The sequence below is a fragment of the Gopherus flavomarginatus genome, chromosome 3, assembly GCF_025201925.1.
Source record: "Gopherus flavomarginatus isolate rGopFla2 chromosome 3, rGopFla2.mat.asm, whole genome shotgun sequence".
Lineage (NCBI taxonomy): Eukaryota > Metazoa > Chordata > Testudines > Testudinidae > Gopherus > Gopherus flavomarginatus.
Genome location: NC_066619.1, coordinates 267,185,446 through 267,208,963, shown reverse-complemented (window position 1 = coordinate 267,208,963; position 23,518 = coordinate 267,185,446). Strand labels below are relative to the sequence as shown.

The 23,518-nt window shown below is 42.0% G+C and overlaps 2 protein-coding genes across 5 annotated transcripts in view; one reads left to right on the top strand and one right to left on the bottom strand.

The window, feature by feature from the left end:
* Positions 1-23,518, bottom strand: part of ZFYVE28 (zinc finger FYVE-type containing 28) — a 308,586-nt gene that overhangs the window by 71,778 nt on the left and 213,290 nt on the right. The window contains exon 8 of one of the 4 annotated variants that reach the window (XM_050947523.1): positions 14,541-14,642. The exons of 2 other annotated variants lie outside the window; for them this stretch is intronic. In XM_050947523.1, coding sequence (XP_050803480.1) covers positions 14,541-14,642 — 102 coding nt within the window. Of the gene's footprint in view, positions 1-14,417; positions 14,643-23,518 lie in introns of those variants that run through there. One more of the 4 variants, XM_050947522.1, reaches the window with a different exon arrangement.
* LOC127048279 (uncharacterized) overlaps positions 1-23,518 on the top strand; it is a 45,865-nt gene that overhangs the window by 13,868 nt on the left and 8,479 nt on the right. The gene's annotated exons all lie outside the window — the stretch shown is intronic.

Sequence of the window (23,518 nt, the reverse complement as noted above, 5' to 3'; positions counted from 1 at the left end):
GTTACTACGAGCATTTTCCTTCTGGTTCCCATTACTAATACATCAATAGTTAATAGTTGAGAAATTGACAGAGGACAAAGGATTGGAGATTTCCCATCTTTTCTTTCCACCTCCTCTTAGTGTTTCTTTGCATTGTGATAATTTCGTTTATTCCTTGACATTGTTTAATCAGCTGAAATACTATTTAAGAGTTCATGAGGAGAAAAATATTTACTGACATTACTCTTTTTAGTTCTGCAAGTAATATTGTTATTGAGCACATGATTAATCTACATTAAAGAAAAAGCTTCCTTTGAAAAAAAATATGCAACTTTCTGATGAACTGAGCTGAAAAAAGAGCAGTTGCACATATGACTAAACTTAGGAAGACAATATGAATAAGTTAATATCTTTTACTTAGAAATATCTTCTATTGAACCACCTTCTGCTGGTGAAAGAGACAAGCTTTCAATCTTACACAGAGCTCTTCTTCAGATCTGGCCCCCAATACTGGGACATCATTGCAGAGTTACTTCCATATCCACTTATAAATCATGTTTTTACTTACATTTAACATTTTCCATATCCAAATGATAAATGAAGAAAAGTTAAGAGCCACACTTATTTTGTAAACACAAAGCTGTGTCATTTGAAGAATTCTGAGGCATAACTGGAATGGTATACTACCGTTGTCTGATACTTGGCAGGACAGCAATGACAAACTGAATCTGTCAATAGGGCAATTTCCTTTTCAATATATTACTCATCAGACCCTCTATTTTTTCCTTCTTTCTTCTACTAAGTGATAATTATTTTCGGGGGTCAAATACCCCATTTGCGAGTACAGGATATCAGACCTTTAAGGAAACAAGGCTAGCGTGATCTAACTGATCCACCATCAGGTGCTGTTTAAGGCATGATTCAAAGTCCACTGAAGTAAATGGGAATCTTTCCATTGACTTCACTTGACTTTGTATTAAGCCCTGAAAGCACGGTGGCACTCATAGCCTTATTGGATGCTCAAGGATTTAACATTACCTTGACAGTTTTGTACTTTACTTTAATTACAAGATAACAGCTCCCAACTTCACATCTTAAAACCTGATTTACATTCTTACTAATATCCAGGTGCTGAAATGGAAACACTATATTAAAAAAAAAGGTCATCTTTGGGATTGATACTTTAACACAAAAATGCCCATTGCATTAGCTTTGAAAAAGACAAAAGATTTCCTTGTGGCATAAATCCGTACATGTGATTTTTAGGGGCAGCACAATCATGTGGCTAGAGCACAGGAAAGGGAGTGAGCCACTCCTAATATGCTTAGAGATCATTGGATGGCAGGCACTATGTAAGTGCAAAGTGCCATTACGATTATGTGCATTATATCCATGTAGACAATGGTGTATGTTGCATCTATCTTATTTTAAGTATGAAGTATGTGGGATGTAAAATATGTGGGTGAAAGTAAGATAGTGGTTTGAAACTTCAGGACTCTGAGGACCCACTGGGTTGCTTGGAGCAGAGGGAGGACAACTGTGGAAAGGAGACTTGCCAGCTGGAAGTGATTTTGCCGGGGCTGGGTAAAATTGCCAAGAAAGGTCTCTCCAGATTCCATAGACTGGTCCATCAGGAATGATAAAGATTCAGGCTTATGAGAAGGTGGCACACTGGAAGAACATCTTACTCTGTGGCTTATGAAAAAGGAACTGAAATGGGGCTTGAAAAAGACAGAGGGCACTGCCAGGTGATCAGTACCAGAGTTAATTGTAAACAATATATTACAAGTTCTGTAATTCAGTTGGTATTGGTGCTGTGGTGAATTGGAATTTCTACAATGGCCTTTGAAGGGAGGGACTGCTCCACAAACCTAGTCCTTTTAGCAAGGGAGCAGAGGGTAGGGTGCCCTGGGTCATAGGAAACCTGGGGTTGTGACTATCCACATATCAAAACTCCATAAAGAGAGTGATTGTAGTCCAAAAAGTCACTGAAGGCAAAAAATAAACATCTCTTGGATCCATATTTATTTTCAATCAATGACTTCCATATCAAATTTACTACGTTAACGGTTAAACAAGATTTTTAGGACTGCCAATACTGCAACATGAGCATATTATCTGAAAATAAGTCACGTTACATCTGAGTCATACATCACCAGATATCACACAACATAAACTGTAGAATCAAAATGTAGCTGGCAGCTTAGATGATAATAATTGAGGGAGAATAAAAGACAGCATATGCTCTTCTGCAGCTCTGCTGACTGTACAGCGTTAACAGTAATAAAATACAGATTTTTTAAAATCAGTAAACCTAAGAAGCTATGACTCAGAATAAACACTTGGACACAGCCACGTGCAGTCACCAGGTGCCATTTTTTAATTCACTTTTATAGCCATAATCACACTATCTGGATTGTGTCCTCCACCTTACACCCACTTCCCCATTTTCTCTTGCAGATTTGTTTTTATTCCACAGTGCTTATTCTTGCTCTGAAAATCATTCCATGTGAATCTTGAAGTTTAATGTTTGTTTGGCAATTTATTCAGTTGTAAATTTGTTAGAAAAGGTACCATGCAATCGCTGTAGGGCTAATTATCCTCCATAGTTGAAAATCAGTCTTGTTACCATGATGGATTATAAAATTTCAAAAATCTGTAAGTTTACAAGTCCGTCTGATAGCTAAATATTATACAAAGATTGATTCATATGGTGTTAGTGTTGGTGATGAATTGGGGGTTCTGTCTGTACCACTTCTAAATCGTGAATGATTTTATGAAATTGTATGATGAAATTACTGCACCATGGAAAGTGTGTGTGTGTGTGTGTGTGTGTGTGTGTGTGTGTGTGTGTGTGTGTGTGTGTGTGTGTGTGTGTCCACCATGAATTAGCAGGGTTGTCAACATCTGACTATGAATGCCACTGAAAATGACATAGGATCAGAGGCTAAAATAGGGAAGAACAAGTTAAAAATTATAGCATGTTATGAACACCAAAGTTATGAACTGACCAGTGAACCATACACCTCATTTGGAACCGGAAATACACAATCAAGCAGCAGCAGAGGGCAAATATAGTTCCAATCTATAAAAAGGTGAATAAGGGCAACCTGGGCAATTACAGACCAGTCAGTTTAACTTCAGTACCAAGAAATATAATAGAGCAAATAATTAAGCAATCAATTTGCAGACACCTAGAAAATACTAAAATGATAAGTAATAGCACGGATTTGTCAAGAACAAATCATGTCAAACCAACTTAATTGCTTTCTTTGACAGGGTAACAAGCCTTGTGGCTGGGGAGAAGAAGTGGATGTAGTATATCTTGACTTTAGTAAGGCTTTTGATACGGTCTCACATGACCTTCTTGTAGCAGGGCAGTTACCCTGCTCTGGTGGAAAAAGGATAGGCTGATTGGGGAAGCAGCCACAACTGGGGCCAAACACAAATCAGGCCACACCTGGCCGTTACAAGGGCTCAGGGAGGAGCTGGGTCAGTCTCTCTCCAGCCTTGGAGGGAGAAGGGCCTAGCTGCCTGGGAATAGGGTACCTGAAGCAGAGCAGTGCTCCAGAAGAGCAAGAGGAGCCGGGGAGCTCCAGCTTGACAAATCCCCAGGCTGAGGCCTTGATAAAGGCCTACTCAGGTATTGGGGCTAGGAGGTGCAGCTTTGGAATAGGCAGAGGCAGTGGTCTGACCCCTTGTCAATGATGAGTAGCTATTAAAGACTGCAGTTTGCCCCAGTGAGAGGGGCTAGATGATGACTAGCAGGAGCCACTGAGGCAAGGTGGGTGTAGAGAGGTGAGTGTTCCCCTGGGAGGGGAGATCCAGAGTGTGGGGACTGCCGGGGGGCAGCACCCTAAGGAAAGGGGCACTGGGGTCTGGGATGAACACAGGGCCTGAGGCAGGTGAGACATGGCCACCAGGAGGTGCTCCAAATACTAGATGAGCTAATTCCCAGGATGACCAGCAGGAGGCACTGCACAGGTGAGTCGTCGACCCTGTTACAATTCTCATAAACAAACTAAGGAAATATAACCTAGATGGAGTTACTATAAGGTGGGTACATAACTTGTTGGAAAACTGTTCCCAGAGAGTTGTTATCAGTGGTTCACAGTTAAGCTGCAAGGGCATATTGAGTGGGGTCCGGCAGGGATAAATTCTGGGTCCGGATCTGTTCAGCATCTTCATCAATGATTTAGATAATGGCATAGAGAGTACACTTAAGATTACGGACAACACCAATCTGAGAGGGGTTGGAAGTGCTTTGGAGGATAGGATTAACATTTAAAATGATCTAGACAAACTGGAGAAATGGTCTGAGTAAACAGGATGAAATTCAATTAGGACAATTGCAAAGTGCTCCACTTAGGAAGGAACAATCAGTTGCACACATACAGAATGGGAAATGACTGCCTAGGAAGGAGTACTGTGGAAAGGGATCTGGGAGTCGTGGTGGATGACAAACTAAATATGAGTCAACAGTGTAACACTGTTGAAAAAAAAGCAAATATCATGCTGGGATGTATTAGCAGGAGTGTTGTAAGCAAGACATGAAAAGTAAATCTTTCACTCTACTCCGTTCTGATTAGGCCTCAACTGGAGTACTGTGTTTAGTTCTAGGCACCACATTTCAAGAAAGATGTGGACAAATGGGCAAAATCCAGAGAGGAGCTAAAAAAATGATTAAAGGTCTAGAAAACATGACCTAAAAGGGAAGACTGAAAAAACTGGATTTGTTTAGTCTGGAGAAGAGAAGTCTGAGGGGAGACAAGATAACAATTTTCAAGTACATAAAAGGTTGCTACAAGGAGGAGAGTGAAAAATTGTTCTCAACCTCTGAGGATAGGAGAAGAAACAATAGGCTTAAATTGCAGCAACGGCAGTTTTAGGTTTCCTGTCAGGGTGATTAAGGACTGGAATTAACTGCGTAGGGAGGTTGTGGATCTGTCAGTGGAGATTTTTAAGAGCAGATTAGACAAACACCTGTCAGAGATGTTCTAGGTAATACTGTACTTAGTCCAGTCCTACCCTGAGTGCAGGGGACTGGATTAGAAAACCTCTCAAGGTCTCTTCCAGACCTACAGTTTTATGATCTTTCCACCAGGCCAGAGATAGTGGTGAGTGATCTGCACTACTCAAAGTAAGAGAACTCAGGACAATGGGTATGCTCTACTTGGGAGACTTCCTCCCTCTTGTCTGAAGGGAGAGGGGTTTGAGAGTAATGGAAAAATACCAAAAGGCAGAACAAAAGCAGATGTGTCCAGCAGGAGTCTGTAAATGGACTTGTAGGGAGAATTGGGGAGAGTGGTAGAGCCATTTTGCACCCGAGTAAGAGGAGGAAAACTGCTGCATGGCCAGGCTAGCTCAGGGAACAGAAGACTCTGCCTCCCTACCTGAACACATGGTCCCACAAGGACTCTCAAGGGAAGGGGAGTTACTGAGGGTTATTGTGTTCAGGATGTTTTATTGTTTTGTATGATCTGTACTCCCCTGTGCTTTACATGATTAAATATAAGGAGCAAGAAGACATTAGATGGTACAAGGTGTGTGTGTAGACTGCATCACAACTCCTGCAGGCCCTTGAGAGAATTAAACTGTAAACCAAAGCTTCACATCTTTGGGGCAGAGTTCTGGGATAGTGCAGTGTTTAAATACTGGCGAGTATGAAGGTTCAGCACTGTGCTCAGAGGGACTAGGCAGCTGGACAGGAGATTCCTACACTCAGGGAGGGAGGGTGCCAGATAGAAGGTCTGTACACTGCGAGTGCACCTGGGGACCCTGAGGTTGGTGCCATGACTGTACTTCAGCTTTAAACACACCAGTGATCCAGAGCAGAGGTGTGGTTTCCTTCACAGCAATCCTAGTGGATGGCCAGGAAGGGGCTCTCACTAGGATCTGTGACAGTGTGCTCACAGGTTATTACAAGGATATATTTATTTAGCGTGTGCACAGTTGTCTAGCCAAGCGATGGCAGCTTCAGTGGCATGATGCAGTTCTTCTAGGCCACCTCTGAACCTAGTCAGCAGGCATTCAGTGATAGTGTGTGTCACCATCTGAGCTGTGCCGCAGCTGCACGAAGGGCTGTCACGAAGGCCCCAGAGATACTGGTTGTCCAGTCTGGAAAGAGACCTTGCCCAGTCTGGAACCTGTTCAACAGAGACCTTTGGTGACGGGGCAGGTCAAAACCAGGTGGGCGAACTGTTGGGTCGGTGATGAGGGACTGGTTGGGGATCATAACAACTATCCATTCCTCTCGCCAGAGTGTTTCTGCCCTAACATCCTGGCATGGCGGATGAGACAATAATGGGCGACGTGATGGCAAAAATGCAGTTGGTGGTTTAAAAGCAGCAGGCTTGAGTTGGCACATGCTTTCTCCAGTAACTTGCCAGTGGCAACCTCTCATCTGATATGAGGAGGAGCAATATTGCTCAGAACTGGGAGCCACCGGACGGGGGTGCTGGAGATGATATGCATGGCGGCATATAACTGCATATCCACCAGTTTGGTGTGTGACAATCGGCTCCAAACTGGTGTGCAGTACTCCGCCACCGAATTTGAGGTGGCAAGAGCTGATGTCTGCAGAGTTGGAGCATGAGCGCCCTATGATGAACCTGCCAGTTTGCTAAGAAGATTGTTGCGCATCTTAACTTCAGCTGCTGTCTTCTTCAGGTGGGCATGGTAACTAGGTGTGCAGTCTAAGGTCACACCTAGATAGACCCGTTCTACTTCATGCTTCACCATCACACTTCAATAGCATTATTAAAGCATGGTTGGCAGGCAGTGATTAGAGTTTGAGTATCTTATTATTTTTGGTATTAAATTAGTAGCTGTTATTATTCGGGAAATGTAATAGTGTAATCAACATTGTACAAAAATATAAGACGACATAGAAATGTAGGGCTGGAAGGGACCACAAGCTAAGTCCCCTGTAAGCTGTGTGGCTGTGCAGCAATCTATTAAGTGCTGCGCAGACACTCAGGGAACCTGCCTGGCTGGGACCTGCCACAGCAGGGGGAGGCGCACCCCGCCCCTGACCCCAACCCAGCCCCGGACCTGTCATGGCTCGGGCAGAGGTGTCCCTCCCCTGGCCCCGCCCCAGCCCCAGCCCGGACCTGCTGTGGTAGGGGGAGGAATGCCTATTCCGTGGCCCCCGCCCCGGAGCTGCCACAGCAGGGAGAGGTGCCTCTCCTCCCACAGCCCAGATGCTGCTGAGGGAAGAGAGAGCTGGGGGGAGTCCTCTCTCCCCACCATAGCCCTGGAGCAGCCTGCAGCCCCACCCCAGAGCTTGCACCAAACCTCACACCCCTGCGTCCCAACCCTCTGCCCTACCCCTACGCCCCTCCCACACTTGGAACCCCTCGAACCCACCCCTCAAACCCACCCCCCCACACATTAATTTTATTATCTGCACCAATATGGAGGTGATGTGTCACACATCACCTCCACATTGGTGCAGATAACAAAATTCATTCCGCACATATGTGGAAAAAATTAGAGGGAACACTGACCACAAGAGTCATCAAGTCCAGCTCCCTTCACTGTGGCAGGACCAAGTAAACTCAGACTATCCCTGACAGGAGTTTGTCCAAACTGTTTTTAAAAACTTCCAGTGATGGGATTCCACAAGCTCATTTGGAAGCCTATTCCAAATCTTAACTACACCTGGATTTACAAAGTTTTAACTGGTTTCAGAGTAGCAGCCGTGTTAGTCTGTATCCGCAAAAAGAACAAGAGTATTTGTGGCACCTTAGAGACTAACAAATTTATTTGAGCATAAGCTTTCGTGGGCTACAGCCCACTTCATCGGATGGATAGAATGGAGCATATAGTGAGAAGACATATATACATATGCAGAGAAAATGAAAAGGGTGGGAGGAGTTCCCCTCTCAGCTCTAAAAGGCTAATTAATTAAGATGAGCTATTGTCAGCAGGAGAAAAATAACTTCTGTAGTGATCATCAATATAGCCCATTTAAGACAGTTTGACAAGAAGGTGTGGGGATACTTAATATGGGGAAATAGATTTGATTTGTTTCTACTATAATGTTCTAATATATGTTCCATTCCATTCTAGATTTTATTTCCCCACAAGCATATCTACATTGTTGCTATAAAGAACTCTGCCTTTACCAACAGTGGTCACACTACAGAATCTGAGATATTCCAGTTATTTCTTATTCCAGGTATAAAGAAACAGGGCATGATCCAAAACAATTGAAGTCAACTGAAAGACACCCATTGAATTCAGTCAGTTTGAATTAGGCCCAGACTGCACTCAGATATCACAGTTGGGTAAATATTGACTTATAAACTATGACCACTTTCATTCCAAAATTATATCAATTAAAGCACTTTAAATGATTAGACTCACTGTTTTCTATGTATAATTTCATTGATTCTCTGTGTTCCCCCATTTGTTTGTTTTATCCACCCGTAGATAGCCTTACATTTAAATTTTAAAGTTTTGGGGCAGGCATGGCCTCTTTGTTAGATATCTGTATAATACCTAGCACAATGGGGCTCTGGCCTCTAAGTGCTACTATAATAAAAATAATTAATATCTATTTTTTAAATTCTACATACTCACATATACATATGAACAAACACACCGACATATACCTATACACCTGAATAATACTGCGTCTAAATATAAATTATTAACTTTTTGCATGCAAGTCAAGATGTTCCTAATGGAGTTATAGCTAAAAGGTGGTGTATTTTTTGCATTAAATTAAAAATATGCAGTTAATTAACAAACAATCGTTGGATATTGTTTCTTAGGAAATTTCTTTACACTATAGAGCAGTAATTATCCTCACTAAGAAGATAAAAGAGTTATTATACAAAACCTGTCAGATAAAATTGGGTAATCTTCTGTTGCCATTACTTCAATAATTAGAATGGAAACAATTCATGTCTTAAACCAAAAGTAAACCTGTTAAACAAATTGTTCCATGTCACCAATTCTAAACATATCAACAAAAGTTTTATTATAAACTGAAATTGCTTTCACTGTTAAAGAGAACCAGTTATTTCTGTTTTTCCTTTGCTCTGTCGATGAAAAATTACCAGGATTTCAGAGATATTTTTCAGACACTAAATGAAATTTTTTTCTTATAAAATACAGGCAACTGAATAATGGAAATACTTTTTCACACAATACATAATTAGGCTTTGAGATCCATTGCCATATGAAATCATTGAAGCCAATAACTTAACAAGATTCCAAAAGGAATTGCATATGTATCAAGAATGTCCAGAGTTGTTTATAATTATAAACAACTTCTGGTGGGGGGGTATTAAACCTCATGATTCAAGGCTTAAGCTAAATTGCTAACAATTAGAGATCAGGACGAGACCTACTACACAGGGCTGATTATCCCATATCTGTCTACTGCACAGTTCTTATGCCTTCCTCTGAAGCTTCTGGTACTGGTCAGTGTCTGGCAGTATACTAGACTAGATGGGCCTGAGGTCTGATCCAGTATGCCAAGTCTGATGTTACTATGAAAAAAATTAGGTTGGATCTCTCTCTCTCTCGCCTTGTCTTATCATTCACAAGAAATCAGTAAGTAGAGCACCTGAAGGCCAACTCTGCCAGTTTCACTATATTTCCTTTTTATGGAGGACTTCAAAAAAAGATTGGCTATAAAAGTCACATTGGGGGTTCATCTGCCTTCATTCTAATTGACACATTATTACAGGAGGGCAAATTATATTTGGAAAAATAAATAAGCAAGATTCTGTGTACTGTGGTGGTTATGAGCTGCAGTCACTCTACCTATTGCAAAAACAACAGAGCATTTCGCACAGCTGGGAGAACCCAGGCTGAAGAACTTGCTCCATCAGTGGTCTGGAGCTGGCTGGCTGCCTAGCCCACAAGGGCAGAGTCATCTGAAGATAGGATGAGGACAAGGCAGCTAAGAGATGAATTGATTTCATATTCTTCTACACAGCCTTCATCAGGTTGGCTTCTGTGGAGACCTGTCCAGAGTTTAAAGTTACCTTCCATTCAAGAAGGGAAGCAATGGTAATTTTGATTGACTCTCAGAGAGAAAAAAGGCAATCCTCCCTGTGTGTAGCTGTTCCCACAGGAGTAAGACGTGGGTACGAGTGCAGATTGCTTAGTACTATATAGTACCAATTAACTGATCTCGCCCTAAACCCCACCGTCCAGAAACAGACCTGATATGTACCTTTACCCCCTCCACCCTTCACAACTAGGCTGCATATGGCAGAAATCCAAAATCACCCCAACATTCTGAGATGGGAATATAATGTATTACATTTTCATTCACAGTAAATGATATGAAATGGATTCAGAGGTGTTATAATGTACCAATATGATCATTAGGGACTTGATCCTGAACCACTGAAGTCAATGGAAGCCTTGCTGTTGATTTCAGTGGGCCCAGGATCAAGCCGTAGGTGGACACAGAGCTTTGATAAAAGATTAGAGATAAAGGTATCTGCAGAATTTTAGATCTGGCTGAAATTATTCAGTAATGACAGTGTGTGTGTTATCTATCTACTTTTGTGCAGAGTAACCGTATGTATCCAAGTTAATATTAATATAATAATATATGCATTTTGTATGTGTGTCAATTAAAAATTTAAAACATTTTGTTTCCTGGCCTAGAGCACCAGAACTTGAAAAAGTACAATTCTTTTTGCTAACAGCACACAGAGTAGGATAATTACTGCTAGCCTAATTTTCAGAGATGCTCGATATCTACAATTCTCACTGATTCCAAAGATGCTTTGCACCTTTGAAAATCAGGCAACCCAGCAATAGGACACCCAGGAGGAAAATATAATCGATTTATCTAGCCAATAGATACTTTACTAATCCAATAGCTATACTGTAATTTTACAATAGCTAATGGGAGCAGTGTAAACCCAGTGTCTGTTATTTCCTTTAATGATTCTCAACATGACAGATGTGTTATAATCATACAGTAAGCATTTCAATAAGTCTTGCATTTTGTTTTATATTAAGAATGAAAATCTAATTAGCTGATAGGTAAGGAATATTGAACTTTATACTGAAATTTGATAGGATACAATAATATGTTGGTTTTTATAGTCTTACAGTAAGCATAGTATTGCAATACTGCATGTATAAAACATACCGAAGCCCATTCTATTGCCCTCATCCACTGGTGACAAAGCCAAAGTGTAGCTAGAAGGTGAGTTAATGTCTAACTGCTGGAAGGAAATACAAGTGCCTCATCCGACCTCCCCCTTTGATCTCCTTTACATGTCCCCCTGAACCTTCCCCCGTCCAGTAATTGCAACCCATTGAATTTAAATTCACAGTCACAAGGCAAAGAAAGCCCATGAAACAACTCCAAGGAGTTACTCATAGGGAAGGGGGAGGAGATAGAGCACCTTCCCTTCCTACTACCAAAGTGCTGAGGACCCTGCAAATCCTGAACCCTGTGGAGATGGTTCTGTCATTGTTTTAAATGAACAGTGGTGATTCATTTGATGGGATGGTAGAGTTAATCAGGGATGTTGCTGATGGGGCAATAATTGCCCGATTGGATTTATCTAGCTGGACTGTTAACCACATCAAAGTTTATACATAATTTCACATAGCTTATGTATGATTTGCTTTGATTTTCTTTGTATTCACTAATAAATATTGCTTCACTGAAAATATTTTGCAAAATGGCTCCAGATCATTTAAATTTGGACCCTTTCCTAAGGAGTATATTGTCATCTCCAATTTGACACAAAGCTCAGATTTTGTTAGAACTGACTTTTTCAAAACTAAAGATTGAGCTAAAGGTTTTCCGTTTTTTAAAAAAGTTTGCATTAGAAAGAGTTGTTATTGAACAAGTATCCTGATATGACTGCAACCCAACAATTAAGATTTGAAAAGTTGAAAATGAAATGGACTAAGCAAAAGGAAAAACTGATTTAACTGATTTTATTGTCTATATTGTAAAATGTGACTAGTAGACAAAATATACAAATAGTGATAAGTAAAATAGATTTCAAACATTATCTCCATATTAATCTAAGGGGATGTGAACAACTTAGATTAGGAATTTTTGTTGTGGCTGTGTACTGGAAGTAAATAGAACTTTTTGTTTTAATGCAACTTTAATTGGACTTAAAAATTCAGTGGGATCTCTTGTCATAGTAAGCACTAAATTCAAAAGAATGTATTTTCAGGATTTTATTCTAGGTAAAGATTTTCATCTTATCAATTCTGCATCTCAATAATTTGTTTCTTTATGCCCAGCTTTCTTAAATCAATATCACTACAAAGTAGTAATAGTAATGTGTATCCATTTCAGCAGTCAGATACAGGATAACTACCCAAAAGATCAATATTGTGCACGTACTTCCATATTTATAGCATATGTCTTCTAGACAGAGATATCAGGGGAGATTTTGCATAAGGCACATACCAGAGTTATGTGTTTAACTTTCATTGACTTTCCATGGGAGTTAGAAATCAATTTGTGTGTTTGAATATTTCCCCCTCTAAATCTCTCAAACTAAAAAAGTATCATTAACTGTAAACAGAGAGAAAAGTGGACGTGTATTTATGGTAATTAAGACTCACAGATTAAGAAACGATTAAAATTGTAATTTTATTTATACATATCAATGTCCGTACAGTTCAAGATAGCATATAATAACCTGATTGATTTTAGTGTTAGTATTGCAATTTACAATCACATACTGCTTCTGGCTACAGAAAAACCTAGTCCAACATACTTTTTCATCCATGTCATAATAATGCATATTAAAGAAAAATCTAGACTAGCTAGAGGGTGTTCAGGGAAAAGCAATAACAAAATCAAAGGTTTTCAAAGATGTAAACAAGCAGGAGGAGGTAAATTGGAGGAGCAGATATTACCTAGTCTCTCACACATTGAATAGATCCAGGTTATGGAACACACACAAGGGAAATGGTGCAAGCTCCATCACTTAGGACATTTAAAACTAGTTTAGACAAAACACTAAACATACATGTCTAGATTCTTAGCTTGTGCAAATCAGTATAGCTCAGGCGAAGTCAATGAAGCTTAGCCACTTCACACTGGTTTACAATCTGGCCCATTTTGTACTGAACAATCCTGCATATGCAGCATAAAGGAATAAATAACCTATTAGAGAGATTCTCCAACTGCAGTCCATGAACTAGGTGGAGCTGCTTCCATAACAACAGGGAAGCATCTGTTCATTGTTAAACAGGGCTATTTTCTGCTAGTTACAGCCTAGTCCTAGATTCTTTTAGGATTTCTAGAAGCTTTTTTGATAAAAAATAAACACAAAACCAATCATCTTTCTGCACTCTGCACAGCACCTTTGTGAAGCTTCATTTCTCTGTGTTTGTGATGCACTGTAAACTCAGTTGTGATCAAATTTTGGCTAAACATAAAATTTAATGGATGGCAAACAAATAGGACGACAGAACCATATTGCAAAGTGATCTAGAAAAATTTAGAGCAGTGGAACCCGTGTGCAGTGTGAGGATATTCAGTACTATTAAAACAGAAGCTTACATTTTAAGAAGTTTCCAGTGATTAAGAGCCTGAGTATTTCAGCTGAGACACTTTAAAAGGTCCTGATTTTTTGAGGCGGGAGCATAGCAACTCTGAACATCAGGCCCCTTTAAAAAGGTCTCAAATTGGGCACCAAAACTGAAGCACCCAAAATAGAGTCACTTGAAAATTTAGCCCCTAAGGGCCAGATTTTTAAGGGTATTTAAAGGGATTTTCAAAAGCATCTAATTGCCTAACACCTATTGAAAACAAGGAGTTTTAGGCACCAAGGTGCTTTTGAAAATCCCACTAGGTGCTAAAAATACCTTTAAAAGTCTGACCTTAAGCTCGTACACCCAGAAAAACTGTTTAGACAAAAGTGGAGGGAGGTAACAAACCATCTCATTAAAGTGAGGTTAGCTCTATTCCTTCTCCCTGATGTTGCCCTGTCATTACTTTTAATTAAACCAAACACTATAGTTTCCAAGAGTTATTGGGATTTGGAGATTGGGAAAGGAGGTGTGCAGGAAATTATCTATTATTTAAGAAGTGGTCCACAATATGGGAAAGTCTGATAACCACTAAACTAATAGAAGTTACAGATGGAAATATTCTAATAAATCATTACCTGTGTATTGCATCATAGCACACTGAGTTAAACAAAAAATGTAAAATAAATGTAATTAAAACAGAAACATAACAGTTAAAGAAAACTATAAAATGTCTAGCTTCAATATTGCAGCCATCCACCACCTATCATAACTATCAAAAATAAAGAAAAACATAACAAAATGATTTAAAAAAAGGGGGGTGGGAAATAGAACTGGAAGAAGTTTAGAAAATACCAGAGTAAAGAAAATCAGCTCAACGGACCCCCGGGTACACACAAGCTACACGGGGGGGGGGGGGGGGGGGGAGGGAGGGGAAGGTAAATTATTTTAACAGTTAAGCACAGAAATAGTTTTTGAAACATTTTCCTTTTTATGTGTAATTTTCAGTCCTCATTTTTCACCCTAGGAAAGATGTAATTTCAAGAAACAAATCTTTTATTACTTGCCTTATTTTCCTTAGCAACGTGTGGAAGGGTCTGAAAAGCTCAGACATATCTTCTGGCTTGCGGTCCAAGTTCAATGGTCCTTCAGAATAAACTACAAGCCCACTGTATTTAAGACACACACACAAAATATATCTTTATGACACTTGGACAGAGTATAGAATCAGAAAACCATCAATAAACAAATATTTGAAGTTATATTCAAGCTGCTGGTTGCATAATTATGCTCAATTTTATGTAATTATTTGTTCTCTCTCAGATACTTTATTTTTCTTTTATTTGTAAGAAGTTACAGATATTTAAAAACTACAAAGAATTTGGTTCTTTTATATGTGGGGGGAAAGCAATGAAACTATATTACAAAAAGAATCCATTGTTTACTTCATGTATTTAACTGACTTGGAAAAAAACTGAAAATGAGTGTATAGAAGAAATTAATAACTAAATAAGTGAATTATCAGAATATTTTGGACTCTACTGTCCCAAGATACATTCCAACTTTCTTCTTCTTTCTATTCTAAATAGGTTCTAGACAGGTGGTTTGGTCCTTTTGAATGCCAGTGCTTGAACATTCCCTCTCTCAGTCAAATTAAAATACAGAATGGTAAAAAAAAAACCAACACATCTGTGCTAGGAAAGAAACATAATCTTTATAGGATGTAACATTTCCATACTACCAGGCTACAAATGTGACTAAATGCTTGTAGGAAAGCTTTCAAAGAAAGGAAGTTTTAGTCCTGATCCTGCAAACACTTATGTGCTTCACTTTAAACTTGAGTAGTCTCATTGATTTCAGTGAAACTACTCACATGCATAAGGGTTTGTAGGATTGGGGGAGGGTCTGGGAGCCCTGAGCAGGAACATCTACATTATATTTAGCCCCATAGTGTGAGCTCAACTCAGTCAACCCGAGCTCTGAGACTTGCTGCCACAGGGTTTTTGTTTGATTTGGTTTGGTTTTTGCAGCGTAGATATACTTAGTTTGCAAAATAATCATTACTTTGAAGACAGCCTTCTTAAAAGACACCTAAGCTTCAGAATGGTGCTGATTAATTCCGAGGGGGTCTGAACCTCTCAGACAGACTAATAGAGGCATTCAGCACAACAACAACAACAAACTCACTTTTTGCCCCATTTTTTGTTCATTACCATCCAGGTCTGCCATGAATGGCCAGCTCAAGATCTTCTGAGACACTCCAGCATGTATTATAGGTTGATATTATCACCAATACTATGAAATCCCGCTGGAGCACAAAATCAATATATCGGGGAATCACTTCAGTGCTATTTCTTTGCTTTCTGAGAAAATGTTACTATGTTTCTTGTGTTTCCAACCGAAGATGGTACAAAATAATGAAATAATTTATTTAAAACATGCCCAAGAGTTTTCCTTTTTTTAAAAAAAAGGATCTGTCTCTCTGCAACTTTAGTTTGGGCCTCCATGTATTAGTGAGAATCTTTTTTTTACTGTCATGTTACCAGCAAGGTCCATTCTGTATCCTCTCCTCAGCAATGGAGCTAGCCATCTGCGTTCTTAGTGTCAATATGCCAAGCCAAGCTTGTTTATTGGGGGCAATCAACACACAACTCTGAACAATGGATTTTTTTCATTTTATTTGAAAGTCAGCTTCCACAAATCCTTTCTGGCTGCAGACCTCAATTCTCCAGTTACTACAGACACAATTTTAATTCTTTAGTTTCTTTATTTCAGTAGACAAACTGCCATCAATGAATTAATTGCTGCTGACTCAAGTACTAAAGTCTTGTCTAGAAAAATAAACATTACCTTTTCTCTGAATAGAAACTGGAGTCTGCTCAAGCTAAATTTTTAACTGCTGCAAACCCACGTTCATTGGGCCAGTAATTATGTTACAAAATTAGCCCCTTTCAGATATGGTTCTGTCTGAATTTCTTCAGAGAGTGAAGAACTATAGAAATTAGATGAGAAGGAGATCTTTGATTTCATGCGAGCCATTGATGATATAATAAACAAGACAGAACTTCATGGGAATGTTTCATTCTGAAAGCAATCAAATATGAATTTCTGCCACTTGGGAAAGGGTGAACCATTTTATATTGTTTTGCTTGTATGCTTTTGTGAAACTCATTTCAGGTGAAGTACTTTTTTTGGGGGGGTGAGGGGGAGACAGAGCCATTCTCAGGCTATTTCTGCACTACGTACCACTTTTGGTGAAAAAAGCATACTGCGTTGCGTGGCTGCATGTCAGTGAAAGTCATTGGTAGTGGGGAAAGGCTTCAGTTGCTCTCCACTGCCACCCAAAAAGGAAAGGCTCTGATGGGGGTATGCAGCAGTGTAATAACCTTAGTCCCAGATTTGGACCTTAGCGTCCAAAATCTGGGGGTTAGCATGAAAACCTCCAAGCTTAGTTACCAGCTTGGACCTGGTACCTGCTGCCACCACCCAAAAAATTAGAGTGTTTTGGGGCACTCTGGTCCCTCTGAAAAACCTTCCCTGGGGACCCCAAGACCCAAATCCCTTGAGTCTCACAACAAAGGGAAATAATCCTTTTTCCCTTCCCCCCTCCAGATGCTCCTGGAGAGATACACAGACACAAGCTCTGTGAAACTACACAGAGAGACTCCCCCTCTCTGTTCCCAATCCTGAAAACAAAAAGTACTTTCCTATTCCCCCAGAGGGAATGCAAAATCAGGCTAGCGATCCAACACACAAATCTCCCCTTGATTTCTTCCTCCCACCAATTCCCTGGTGAGTACAGACTCAATTTCCCTGAAGTAAAGAAAAACTCCAACAGGTCTTAAAAGAAAGCTTTATATAAAAAGAAAGAAAAATAAGTACAAATGTTCTCTCTGTATTAGAGGATACAACACAGGGTCAATTGCTTAAAAGAATATTGAATAAACAGCCTTATTCAAAAAGAATACAAATCAAAGCACTCCAGCACTTATATTCATGCAAATACCAAAGAAAAGAAACCATAGAACTTACTATCTGATCTCTTTGTCCTTACACTTAGAAACAGAAGACTAGAAAGTAGAACTACTTCTCCAAAGCTCAGAGAAAGCAGGCAGCCAGAAAACAAAGACCTTAGACACTCAATTCCCTCCACCCAAAGTTGAAAAAATCCGGTTTCCTGATTGGTCCTCTGGTCAGGTGCTTCAGGTGAAAGAGACATTAACCCTTAGCTATCTGTTTATGACACGCCCCCCAAATTGCAGACAGTGGGGAAGCTCACTGGCGGCGATTTCCTTCTAGAACTTGAAAATAAACAGATTAATACAACACATACACCTTTACATATACTCCTAAGTATATAACTAACAGACTTCTACATTTTAAGAACACTTTTTAACTACTGAATTCTGGGAAACTCTCACGGGAGAGTGCATCAGCAACTTTATTAGAAGCTCCTGTGATGTGTTGAATTTCAAAATCAAAATCTTGGAGAGCTAAACTCCAACGAAGAAGTTTCTTGTTGTTCCCCTTGGCAGTATGAAGCCACTTTAGTGCAGCATGGTCAGTTTGTAGTTGGAACCGCCGTCCCCAAACATATGGGCGTAGCTTTTCCAGGGCGTACACAATGGCATAGCATTCCTTTTCACTGACTGACCAGTGACTTTCCCTCTCAGACAGTTTCTTGCTGAGAAACACGACAGGATGGAAGTTGTGATCTGTTGCTTCCTGCATGAGCACTGCTCCTATACCACGCTCAGATGCATCTGTGGTTACTAGGAATGGCTTGTCAAAATCCGGGGCCCTGAGCACAGGGTCAGACATGAGCGTTGCCTTAAGTTGGGTAAAGGCCTTTTGACACTCATCAGTCCACTTAACTGCATTTGGCTGGGTCTTTTTGGTCAGGTCGGTCAGTGGGGCAGCGATTTGGCTGTAGTGTGGTACAAATCGCCTGTAGTATCCGGCCAAGCCTAAGAAGGATTGGACCTGTTTCTTCGACCTTGGGACAGGCCACTTTTGGATAGCATCCACCTTGGCCTGTAGGGGGTTTATGGTTCCTCGACCCACCTGGTGCCCCAGGTAAGTCACTCTGTTTTGGCCTATTTGACACTTTTTGGCCTTAACAGTTAGTCCTGCCTGCCTGATGCGCTCAAAGACCTTTTCCAGGTGTAGTAGGTGTTCGGGCCAGGAGTCAGAAAAAATGGCCACATCATCGAGGTAGGCAACTGCAAATTCTCCCAGTCCAGCTAGTAGACCATCTACCAGCCTTTGGAAGGTGGCGGGTGCATTACGAAGGCCAAAAGGAAGGACATTGAATTCATACACCCCCGCATGGGTGACGAATGCTGACCTCTCCTTGGCAGGTTCATCTAGCGGTACTTGCCAGTACCCCTTGGTTAAGTCTATTGTAGAGATGAACTGGGCCCGTCCCAACTTCTCCAATAGCTCATCGGTGCGTGGCATTGGATAGTTGTCCGGACGAGTTACCGCATTTAGCTTACGGTAGTCCACGCAAAAGCGTATTTCCCCATCTGGTTTGGGTACCAGAACCACTGGAGATGCCCATGCACTGGTAGATGGGCGGATTATACCCATCTGTAGCATGTTCTGGATCTCCCGTTCTATAGCAGCTTGGGCATGAGGAGACACTCGGTAAGGTGGGGTTCTGATTGGGTGAGCATTACCTGTATCAATGGAGTGGTATGCCCGTTCAGTCCGTCCTGGGGTGGCTGAGAACAATGGGGCGAAGCTAGTGCACAGCTCCTTGATTTGTTGCCGCTGCAGACGTTCCAGGGTGGTTGAGAGGTTCACCTCTTCCACGCCACCGTCTTTTTTCCCGTCGTAGTAGACACCGTCAGGCCACTCAGCATCATCTCCCTGGACTGTAAACTGACAAACCTGTAAGTCTCTGGAATAGAAAGGCTTGAGAGAATTAACATGGTACACTTTAGGCTTTAGTGAGGAATTGGAAAATGCTATGAGGTAGTTTACAGCTCCCAGGCGCTCTTGGACCGTGAAGGGCCCTTCCCATGATGCTTCCATCTTATGGACCTGTTGCGCCTTCAAGACCATAACCTGGTCTCCTACCTTGAAGGACCGATCTCTGGCATGTCTGTCATACCAGGCCTTTTGCTCTTCCTGAGCATCCTTTAGATTCTCTCTAGCAAGGGCTAAAGAGTGTCGGAGGGTGCTTTGTAGGTTGCTTACAAAGTCCAGAATGTTAGTTCCTGGAGAAGGCGTAAACCCCTCCCATTGCTGCTTCACCAACTGTAATGGCCCCTTAACCTCGTGACCATACACAAGTTCAAATGGTGAAAACCCTAAACTGGGATGTGGTACAGCCCTGTAGGCAAACAGCAACTGCTGCAACACTAGGTCCCAATTATTGGAGAATTCGTTGATGAATTTACGTATCATGGCCCCCAAAGTTCCATTGAACCTTTCCACCAGGCCATTGGTTTGATGGTGGTACGGGGTGGCAACCAAGTGATTCACCCCATGAGTTTCCCACAGTTTTTCCATGGTCCCTGCCAGGAAATTAGACCCTGAATCTGTAAGGATGTCAGAGGGCCAACCTACCCTGGCAAAGATGTCTGTTAGGGCCAGGCACACAGTGTTAGCCCTGGTGTTGCCTAGAGCGACTGCTTCTGGCCATCGGGTAGCAAAGTCCACTAAAGTCAGTACGTACTGCTTTCCTCTGGGCGTCTTTTTTGGGAAAGGGCCCAGAATATCCACAGCTACTCGTTGAAATGGGACCTCAATTATGGGGAGTGGCTGGAGAGGGGCCTTGACCTGGTCTTGAGGCTTACCCACTCTTTGGCATACCTCACAAGACCGGACATACTTGGCAACGTCCTTGCCCATCCCCTCCCAGTGGAAGGACTTCCCCAACCGGTCCTTGATTCTGTTCACCCCAGCATGGCCACTGGGATGATCATGGGCTAAGCTTAAGAGCTTCCCCCGGTACTTAGTTGGAACCACCAACTGTTTTTGCGGCTGCCATTCTTCCCGGTGTCCACCAGAAAGAATTTCCTTGTACAAAAGTCCTTGGTCTATAACAAACCGGGATCGATTAGAAGAGCTGAGAGGCGGTGGGGTGCTCCGTGCCGCTGCCCAAGCTTTCTGAAGGCTGTCATCCGCTTCCTGCTCAGCCTGGAACTGTTCCCTTGAGGCTGGGGTCACCAGTTCTTCCTCAGACTGTGGACTTGGGCTTGGTCCCTCTGGAAGCGATGTAGGTGATGGGGTTGTTTCCGTTGCTGGTGTACCGCTCTCCGCTGGTGCACCTGAGGGTATTTCAGGCTCTGGCTGAGCCTTTTGGGTATGGCTGTCTTGTGCTTCTGCCAGTTTTGGCTCGCTGGCGCCCTCTGGCGTTGAGTTTGAAGATGGGGTTGCACTTGCTGGTGCTGGTTGCTGTTCCAGTTCCGGGCCTGGGACTGGAGATGCTGTGGCTGTTTCAGTGGTAGGCCTGGAATCCGGGTCCTCTACCTCTGTCTGGGTCTCTGGTAACACAGACGGGCCCTCTGTGGACGGTTCAGGAACAGGAATGGGTCTGGAAGCTTGCCTGGTTTGGCTACGTGTAACCATTCCCACTCTCTTGGCCCGCCTCACCTGGTTGGCCAAGTCTTCCCCCAGTAGCATGGGGATAGGATAATTGTCATAGACTGCAAAAGTCCACATTCCTGACCAGCCTTTGTACTGGACAGGCAGTTGAGCTGTAGGCAAGTCTACAGCTTGTGACATGAAGGGGTAAATTGTAACTTTGGCCTTTGGGTTGATGAATTTGGGGTCAACGAAGGATTGGTGGATAGCTGACACTTGTGCCCCCGTGTCTCTCCACGCAGTAACCTTCTTTCCGCCCACTCTCAAATTTTCCCTTCGCTCCAAGGGTATTTGAGAGGCATCCGGGCCTGGGGATCTTGGGTGTGATGGTGGTGTAATGAATTGCACTCGCATGGTGTTCTTGGGACACTTGGCCTTGATATGTCCCAGTTCATTACACTTAAAGCATCTTCCATCTGATGGGTCACTGGGCCGAGGTGAGTTACTGGAGACTGGTGAGGTTGAAGGGTAGGGTATCTGTGGCTTTACTTGGGTGGTATGTGGGGTCTTTGGCTGTCCTCGGTTGTAGGGTTTATGGTCTGTGTGCCCCCTGGGGTAATCGTTCCCCTTGACAGTAGCTTTCTTGCTTTCTGCCAGTTCCATCCATTTGGCTCCAATCTCCCCCGCCTCAGCGATATTCTTGGGGTTTCCATCTTGTATGTACCGCGTGATGTCTTCAGGAACACCATCCAAGAACTGCTCCATTTGTATGAGGAGGTTCAGTTCTTCCAAGGTTTGAATGTTGTTTCCTGTTAGCCAGGCCTCATAGTTTTTTGCAATGTAGTAGGCGTGTTTGGGAAATGACACCTCTGGTTTCCACTTTTGGGTTCTGAAGCGCCGACGGGCATGATCTGGGGTTATCCCCATCCTGTATCTGACCTTGGTTAGAAAAAGTTTATAGTCATTCATTTGGTGCTTAGGCATTTCAGCTGCCACCTCTGCTAAAGGTCCACTGAGCTGTGACCTCAATTCTACCATGTACTGGTCTTCGGGGATCTTGTACCCAAGACAGGCTCTTTCAAAATTTTCCAAGAAGGCCTCGGTGTCATCACCTGCCTTGTAGGTGGGAAATTTCCTGTGCTGTGGAGCAATATTTGGCACCGGGTTGTTAGGGTTGGCTGGCACATGCAGCCCAGCTTTTGCCAATTCCAGTTCATGTTTTCTCTGTTTTTCCTTCTCTTCATTCTCTTTTTGTTGTTTTTCCATTTCTTTTTGTTGTTTTTCCATTTCTTTTTGGTGCTTTTCCATTTCTCGGCGGTGCTTTTCCATTTCTCGGCGGTGGGCCACCTCTTCTTCTTCTAGTTTTCTTTTGTGTGCTGCCTCTTGGGCCGCCTGTTCTCTTTGGAAGGCTGCCAGTTTGATGCTTTCTTCCTTTTCTTTCATCTCCATCTGTCGCCTGTGTTCAGCTCCTTTGATTTGTTCTTCGGCGTCAATTTTTGCCTTAGAAGTCATGGTTCCTGTTTTCTTGTGTTGGGGTGCCCTCCGGTGTTTATCTTCTGAACTGCAGGTTCTCTGTTGCCTCCTGAAGTCTGCCTAGCAACAGTGCTTTTTTCCCTTTCTCTCTCTAGCTAATGTTCAATGAAGGGAAACCAGAAAAACCACTTTATTTGCATGCATATAAGTGCTGGTACTTGCCTCCTAATGGGAGGGCTATTGCATGACAAAAGACCCTCAACAGTTTCTTAATGGCTTCTCGCTTAACATGCAAGCCACAAACTGCGAGAGAGAGCAGAAAAAAAAATTCTCTCTGGTTCCCTTTTAAAACCAACTGCTTCTCTCTGCTAAAAAGCCCTTAGCAGAGAAAAGAAAAATATAATATTTCTACTGGCTTCTGGATTCTGTCTCCCACCAGCTGCCACTCATGACATAACCTTAGTCCCAGATTTGGACCTTAGCGTCCAAAATCTGGGGGTTAGCATGAAAACCTCCAAGCTTAGTTACCAGCTTGGACCTGGTACCTGCTGCCACCACCCAAAAAATTAGAGTGTTTTGGGGCACTCTGGTCCCTCTGAAAAACCTTCCCTGGGGACCCCAAGACCCAAATCCCTTGAGTCTCACAACAAAGGGAAATAATCCTTTTTCCCTTCCCCCCTCCAGATGCTCCTGGAGAGATACACAGACACAAGCTCTGTGAAACTACACAGAGAGACTCCCCCTCTCTGTTCCCAATCCTGAAAACAAAAAGTACTTTCCTATTCCCCCAGAGGGAATGCAAAATCAGGCTAGCGATCCAACACACAAATCTCCCCTTGATTTCTTCCTCCCACCAATTCCCTGGTGAGTACAGACTCAATTTCCCTGAAGTAAAGAAAAACTCCAACAGGTCTTAAAAGAAAGCTTTATATAAAAAGAAAGAAAAATAAGTACAAATGTTCTCTCTGTATTAGAGGATACAACACAGGGTCAATTGCTTAAAAGAATATTGAATAAACAGCCTTATTCAAAAAGA